General features: G+C 44.9%; 1 protein-coding gene across 4 annotated transcripts; it reads right to left on the bottom strand.

Annotated features, from left to right (window-relative positions):
• Window positions 1-926: 926 nt before the first annotated feature.
• LOC129685354 (zinc finger protein 709-like) lies at window positions 927-7355 on the bottom strand. 4 transcript variants are annotated; one of them, XM_055618864.1, is made up of 5 exons: window positions 7253-7355; window positions 2754-2880; window positions 2488-2548; window positions 1803-2106; window positions 927-1119 (listed from the first exon to the last, which is right to left on the bottom strand). In XM_055618864.1, exons 1-5 carry the CDS (start codon window positions 7253-7255, stop codon window positions 1102-1104), a joined length of 513 nt encoding a protein of 170 aa, XP_055474839.1. In that variant the 5' UTR covers window positions 7256-7355; the 3' UTR covers window positions 927-1101. The 4 variants fall into 4 exon arrangements, with proteins under 4 accessions (XP_055474839.1, XP_055474838.1, XP_055474837.1 ...); XM_055618863.1 differs by having other exon boundaries at window positions 1826-2106; XM_055618862.1 differs by having other exon boundaries at window positions 927-2106; window positions 2754-2973.
• Between the last annotated feature and the right edge of the window lie 307 nt (window positions 7356-7662).

The raw sequence follows: 7662 nt of genomic DNA, 5'->3' as shown, positions 1-7662 counted from the left end.
AGCTGTGCCTGTTGGTGTAATAGTGACATGACTCTCACTGGGTTTAAGGCAACTCTACAGTAGGACATTCATGTCTGGTTCCATAAGCCAGGACAGACTCCTATGCCTGGAGACAGCAGCAGCCCCAGCTGCAAAATAACTGCTACTGTTTGAGCCGACAGAAGTGATGTGTCTAACCAACTGCCTTATAACAGCCACACTTCTGCACATGGATCACTGTGACTGTTATCTGCAGCTCATCCTGGGGCTCACTTCCTTTTACAGTGATGGTGTACCTCAGAGATTCATAACCACCAGTAAAATTTCTGATATCAACATCACCCTCTCCAAGGCTCAAAAAGTAATTAAAAAACAAATAAAGGCAGGAGTCACAGAAAGCGGTGGATTATTGTCCAGATCTACCCTCTAATTGAAACACTGTCCTAGGAGGGAAGAACATGGCTCAGCAGACTTACAAGTCCCACAGCCCTGAGGAGGTACTCAGAACAGTACACACTGCTGAGGGAAGAGGCTCTGAGCAGCCGAGCTCCCTCCAAGTTGTGCAGACCTACAGGACTGTAGGCAACACTCTAGCTGCCATGGGTGGTGCGGTGGTGCCTGTGCTGGCGAGCTGCCCATGGTCCAGGAAGTAACCCACAGGCTCACTGCTGATGAAACCATGACAGCTGATGCCTTTCCCCCGAGCTTACACTCTTAAGAGTTTTATTGAGTATGAAAGAACTAAAGCGTTCTTGTCTACAAAAGGGGAGTTTATACATATATATACATTTACATTTATAGGTTTTCTTCGCACATATCAGTTATGTCATGTGTGTGATGGGTGAACTTTGGCCACACTATTTACATCCACAGGATTTCCTTCCAGAATGAGTTGGTTTTTGTCACTGTCAAGTGTAACATCTAAGAGCGTCACCACAATGTCCACATAGCTTTCTCGGGCATAAATTTATTTATGAAACTGAAGCTGGTAATCACATGTAAAGGCTTCACCACAGTGTCTACTTCATAGGGTTCGCATCTAATATGACCGAGTTCACGTAAGTGCAAGCTTTTCCAACGCTGTTTACGCTGACTGCATTTTTTCCTCCAGTGTGAATTCTTTCATGTAACAGAAGATAGCTGTGAAGTGCACAGGGTTTAGCATGTTATTTACATTCACGGGGTTTCTTTCCAGCATGAGTCCGTTCATGTCTCTGAAGATGACTGTGCCGTCGGAAGGCTTTCCCACACTGTTTACATTCATAGGGTTTTTCCCCAGTATGAATTTTTTCATGTAACTGAAGATGATAGTGACGCCTAAAAGCTTTACCACATTGCTTACATTCATAAGGCTTTTCCCCAGTATGAATTTTTTCATGCAATGGTAAGGAACCAGGAAATCTAAAGGCTTTACCACATTGTTTACATTCATAAGGTTTTTCTCCAGTATGAATTTTTTTATGTAACGGCAAGGAACCAGGAAATCTAAAGGCTTTACCACACTGTTTACATTCATAGGGTTTTTCTCCAGTATGAATTCTTTCATGTAATCGAAGATACTTCGGATATCTAAAAGATTTACCACAATATGTGCATTTATAGAGTTTATCAGTGTGAATCATTTCATGTCTTTGAAGGGAAGCGGAAGAACTCAAGATTTTACCACAAATATTACATTCATAAAACTTCCCCGTTGTGTGGGTTCCTCCAGGCGTGTACAGAGAGGTCTTTCCACACTCCCTGTATTGACAGGGCATTTTTCCACTGTGAGCCTCGTGATGTACACCTAATGAATTTGGAAAATAGAAAGATTTTGAACATACCTCACATCCACAAGGCTCCTTACCAGTGTGAGCTCCCATGCACTTCTGAAAGCTAGTGAGAGAGCTGAAATCATATTGCTTGGATCCACATTCCTCATGTTCATGTTTATAAGCAGGGTGAGATGTGGCATGCCTATTAGAGGACACATGGCACAAGGAATCCTTTCCGTACACATTGGATTCATACGGTATTAGTCCAGAAAAAACTGTCATCATGCTTCTCTGGAGACTGGCTATCCACTTCATGGTTTCTTCATTCTGACCATTGTCTGTACTCTCATAGTGGGTCTCTAACATGGAACTTCTGAAAAAGGACAAGAACATTAGTGACAGTTGCTTTACTAGTAACTGCTTATTGGATTTATGGGACACACTGCTCCCGAAATCAGGTGAAGTGTGCGCTCTCTGACACATCTGAACAGTGTGACACTAAATGGATTGATAATTCTATGGTGTGGCTCTCAGAACAGTGGTACTCACTGATGCAAGTTTCTAGCAGCAGTTACAAGAGAAAACACTCTACAAACACTCATTGGGCACATTTCAGCACTGGCTTTTAGTGCCATAATTTAGGTCTAATTTTCCAAATGATGAAACAACTTAAAGCCGTCTTTGTTTTCTCAAATGTTCATGGGACATTAAAATTCTTCCAAGTACCTTTGCTTCAATTTTTGATATAAATTACCTTGGATTTCTCCCAGGATTTTTATAATGGTCTTCAACATTCGTCTCTTCCCATCTGTTTCCTATAAGGCAGTCCCAGAAAACTTAGGATAAATTATTAGAGATCACTGAAAAAAATAGTTTCTAGCTTCAATATCCATAAAAAACATGGCTGATTTATTCACCACATTCTTCCCTTTCAATAGTCCAAATCCTAGAAGAGCACTGACACCAAGAGACACACACTTGGTCCCTAATTTTGGAGTAAAGGTAGGAGGACGCCCTTACCTACTGCAGCGAGGTTCCTGCAGGTCTCCTGCATCACGTCTCTGTACAGGCTCTTCTGGGAAGGATCCAGCAAAGCCCACTCCTCCAGGCTGAAGTGCACAGCCACATCCTCGAAGCGCACTGAGGCCTAAACATTGCACATACTTGATTGAGCACGGGTTCACTCGACTCTGCGGGATCCACACGTATCCTCCACGGCACGGAAGTCGTACTGCAAGCACTGAGGGATGTGGAGAAGCAGCACCGGGGCGGCACAGCTCTCATCACTGGGCTCAGGGCACAGGAGGGGCTGCTGCTCTGCCGCAGTCCTCCCCCTACAGCGCATCTCTACTTCCTGTCTCCCCCTGGTCCCTGGAATAGGTTTAACACTAGCATGCAAGATCCTGTTTGTCCTTAGAAATTCCTCCTACAACATTTAAATTTTGATGGTATGAGAAACTTAGTATTTTTTAGATAGACTTTATATGAATATAAAGGATAAATTACTCAACATAATACTATGGAACTTTTTAAACTTCCATTATCCTTCAGAAAGAAAATTGTTGCTAATGAGTCTAATGAGCTTCTCTAGTGGACACTACTTCACACATGCTACCGCAACAGTTAAATGGGTAAATGAGACTGGCCATGATGGCTCATGCCGTTAATTCTAGTACTCAGGAAACAAAGGTAGATAGATCTCTATGAATTCATGGCTAGCCTGCTCTACATAATGAGTTCCAGGACAGTCAAGGCTACACAGAGAAACCCTACCTCAAAAAATTTTGAATTTAAAAAAAGAGAAAAAATTCTTTATAGTCTGATAGGTAGCAATTCTCTCCAACTTGAAACATTCCTTTCTGTATGAAAGCTGAAGCTCAGGAGCTGGGAAGTAAATTTCACCCCGCTGGGAAAGCAGGAATTTCCAAGATTCCCAGGCCACTCCCCAATTTATAGACGTGGCAAACACTACTGCCAGGAGACCTGCTCGGCTGTGGCCTGGCCTGCAGGGCACACAGAGTGCTCCAGGGATACAGCTTTCATGGGTCATCACCTGTATGGGCGTGGGCTTCTCCATGATGCTGCTGACCTCTACTCATCCCTGACCCCCTTGGAACACCAACAGACTCGCTGCTTCATCAAGATGGACACTGGCAGAATTGTTACTTTGCTTTGTCCTTGGTTCCCTATCTGGGGGTGAGCAGAACTTGTGTCGTGTCTGTGTAGGAAAGTCTCACACAACATACTTGGCAACTGAATACGGAAATGACAGAAACGGTGAGTGTGGGAAGAGTGATTTCATGGTCTTGGCGATGGGTAACACAGCCTGCCCCTGAGGCTGACCAGGCTAAGGCTGAAGGGAATTCTCATACACTGCCCTTCCCTGTATGTTGTGTGGTAGAGTGCTTCTTGCTATAGTGAGTGTTGCTTGTGTCATGGATTAGGTAGTGAGAACTATGAGGACGATGGAACCCCTGAAGGGACGAGTGTCTGTGGGAGAATCCCACGCTGGTGGTCTTGTGAGTGCCATGCTTGCTTGCTGAGTGACTGGGGTCTGCCATGTGAGTGCATAGACTCTAAGAACAGTTGGCAGTCTACAGCAAATACTGCAGCCCAACAGAACAGGGTGTAGGAAAACATTACCAAAGCTGCCCGTGGAGTTGCCTGGCCACTGCTTTGTGTCTTAGCCTGGGACAGCGGCTTGGAGGGAACATGTTATGGAGGAAGAATTATAACATGGAAGGGATGTGTGTTTGCTAGCCTCTCCATTAGCCTCTGGCTTGGAAAAGAAAGTAGAAAAGACAGAGAGTGTGGACCAGCCCACACCTCTTAAAATTGGCAACATAGGAGGGAAATATCATGCAAGTTAGATAGAAGCTAACCCTGTTATGGGACCCAAAGCACTGGAACCTGTCAGTTAAGAGGGAAAACATAGCAGAAAGTGATAATGAAAGAAATGGGAATGAGAGAGCTGCTATATGATGGCCAGCTCACCAGGCAAGACGGGACTGAGTTCACGAGAGTTAAGAAAGAACTTTCTCCACGGAAGACCCTGAAACTGGTGCGGAGCTTTAGAGAGCTGCTCAGAGGGACATGATACTCATGATGCAGGAAAACCACTGAAGGATCTTAGAGATGGGCTAAAGTGTATCCTTGAAGTCTTAAAGCCATGCAGAAAAGCTGAAAGACCGGCAAAGCAAAGAACATGGTTTACCCACAACACCACATAAGGTAAATGAGGCAGGACTCAGGTGAAGCTGGAGTTCCTGAAGAAAAGTCTACAGAAAGCCAAATGCTGAGCTAATGAACTTCTGAAAGGCTGTAAAGCCTTAAGAATGGTTCACAAAAAGCAAAAATGACAAGATAGTGCAAACGAAAAAAAAAACAAAAAAACAAAAGTTGGTCCCATGGGTCTGAACATAGTGAGCTGCGTATTTTTCTCTCCAGTGTGAAAGCACGCCAGGAATGGAAACTGCTCATTCTAGCTAGACCTCCACAGATGCCAGGCACAACTAAGAGAGAAACAGTGGAAGTGTTATGGCTACCAGAGCTCACAAGAGGCACAGCCAAGCAGACAAGAGTGCAACAGCCATTGTTCACTGGTTAAACCAATCAGCTTGAGCCAGCCACACTAAGCTCATGGGGTTAGAAAAGACATGAAGACCAGATGTAGACGATACACCTGGCAAGAGAACGGACAGCAGAGCCTCTGAGTTTTAAAAAAATACAAGTCTTGGGTGGAAAGACTGTAACAATCAGAGGATCAGGGGTCTGCTGTGAGACTACATCTCCTCCTAATATCAGAAGTTACACTCAAAAAGTCTGACCACTGTAAAGTCTACCCAAACAGGAGCTGAACAAAGACAGCATCAGCAGACATGCCAAAGTGGACAGGAACGAGTGCACGAAGCCTCAACCTTACACAAAGAACAAAAGGTAACTGAGGAAAGCCGGAGAGGTGGGCTTCCCCAGGACAGAGCACTAGGTTGTCCAGTGCTAAGCAGTCAGCACTGACAACATACACACCAGTAACATCACGGAGCACGTTACATTTAGGAATCTATGTCGTATGAGCACAGTAACAATGAATTTGGATTTGATGAGAGCAGGGAGGGGATATGGGAGAATGTTTGGAGGGAAGAAAGGGAAGGGAGAAATGTCATTGTATTATAATCTCAAAAATAAAAATTTCCAAAGTATAATGAATAAAATACAAGTCTTTTCAAAGAGAAATTCCAAGACCAACAAATACTCGAGGAACTAATAAAATACTACAGCAAACTTGTGGAAACAAGATGAATACAGGAACACCATCATTTTCCAATACAACAGCAATGAACAATGGAATGGTTAGCAATTTCACAGAGTGGATAGCACCACAGATCAAAGGGGACACAAAGAAAACTTGATAAGTGTATTAAAGATCTTTAGATGAAGATAAATTTCTTTTTCAAAAAAGAATCAAGCCAGGCATGGTGGCACAGGCCTTTAATACCAGCACTTGGGAGGCAGAGACAAAAAACCTCTGTGAATTCAAGATGAGCCTGATCTAGAAAGCAAGTTCAAGGACAGACAGGATTACACATATTAGTGTTTCTCAACTTTCCTACTGCTGCAACCCTTTAACATAGCTCCTCATGCTGTGATGAGCCCCTACCATAAAATTATTTTCATTGCTACTTTGTAACTGTAATGTTGTTACTGAGTGGTGTCTCAGTTCACCACCAGAAATATGTGTTTTCTGATGGTCACAACCATGAGAATCACGGACAAAGTGAGACCCGGTGGGGAAAAAAATTTCAAATAAGAAAAAATATCGTGAGATAAGCAGTGATACTGGTAAAAAGAAGACAGCATTATGATGTTGCTTTCCTCAATTTAAACTACAAATTCAAAACACGATCCCAAAAGAATCCTAACATATTGTGTAACAGCAGGTGTTCTAAAGCAAGGGGAAAAAACTCGATATTCAGCATACTTCTAAATAAATAGTACATAAAATAACACTAACTTCATCTTTACAAAAAATTTAAGTCATGATGGTGTACGAATATTTGGGACAAAATCTACCTACAAAACATTACAAAAAGACCAAAAACAAACCTACAATACAGTCAATTAAAAACAAACAAACAAAAAAGAGCAAATGAAATGAGAGTATGGTTTTCACAAATATTATCCGACAACCTAGACGTCCATGAGCAAAAAACTTAGAGTTTACAACTTCCACCAAATTAACTCAAAGTGGACTCTCCACCAAAGGTGAAGGTCTTGGGCGCCCCCAACACCTTGAGCTTAGCAACCTGTCCCCATGTACAACCAACCAGCTTTGCGAGCCTGACGTCAGAGACGCGGAAGGCGGGGCCTCCCCGCGGCGCTCTGCGCAGACGCGGCCGAGGGGCGGAGCTGCGTGGCGGCAGCAGAGTGGGGCGCTGCCAGCGGCGGCGGGTCCGGGCCCGCAGACGAGGAGAGCCCTTGTAGCTGCCGCTCCCCGCTGGGGACAGTGGCTGGGCGCTCACCATGTCGGTGTCCGAGCGCGGCCGCGCTCCTCACAGTCTCGGCGGCGGCGGCCACAGCGTAGCAGACGCGTCCACGAGCCTTCCTCGGCCGGGGAGCATGGCGGCCAGAGAACCCGCCTCCCGGCGCTTTTGATTGAGCGCTGTGAGCTTGGAGGCCCTGATTGGCTGGGACCGCCCAGCGACTCCTGAGTGACAGCAGGAGCTGACGGGAAGGACAGGCACAGGCAGTGCCCTGGACCGCCTTGTGCTCCATCCAGCACAGACTTGGCGCTGCTCAGAGGAGAGTTACATTTAAACAGAACTGTTCTTGTCCCTGGAGAGCTGGGCCCTGTCTCGGGGAACTCAGCAGGCACTTCCTACTCTAACCAGATGGTTCTTGTAAACCGTGCAGTTACAACTCACTGCCCGAT

This window comes from Psammomys obesus, unplaced genomic scaffold, assembly GCF_907164565.1.
Source record: "Psammomys obesus unplaced genomic scaffold, mPsaObe1.curated_primary_1811, whole genome shotgun sequence".
Taxonomy (NCBI): domain Eukaryota; kingdom Metazoa; phylum Chordata; class Mammalia; order Rodentia; family Muridae; genus Psammomys; species Psammomys obesus.
Note: the sequence above shows the minus strand (reverse complement) of the source record. Positions and strands in the feature narration are given on the sequence as shown.

Bases quoted from the DNA above. Each gene is read 5' to 3' on its own strand.
- LOC129685354 (XM_055618861.1), bottom strand. The intron at 2,549-2,753 runs GTAAGGGCGTCC...ACTGCCTTATAG, and splicing joins CAGGAACCTCGCTGCAGTAG to GAAACAGATGGGAAGAGACG. The intron at 2,107-2,487 runs GTAATTTATATC...GTCCTTTTTCAG, and splicing joins AATCCTGGGAGAAATCCAAG to AAGTTCCATGTTAGAGACCC.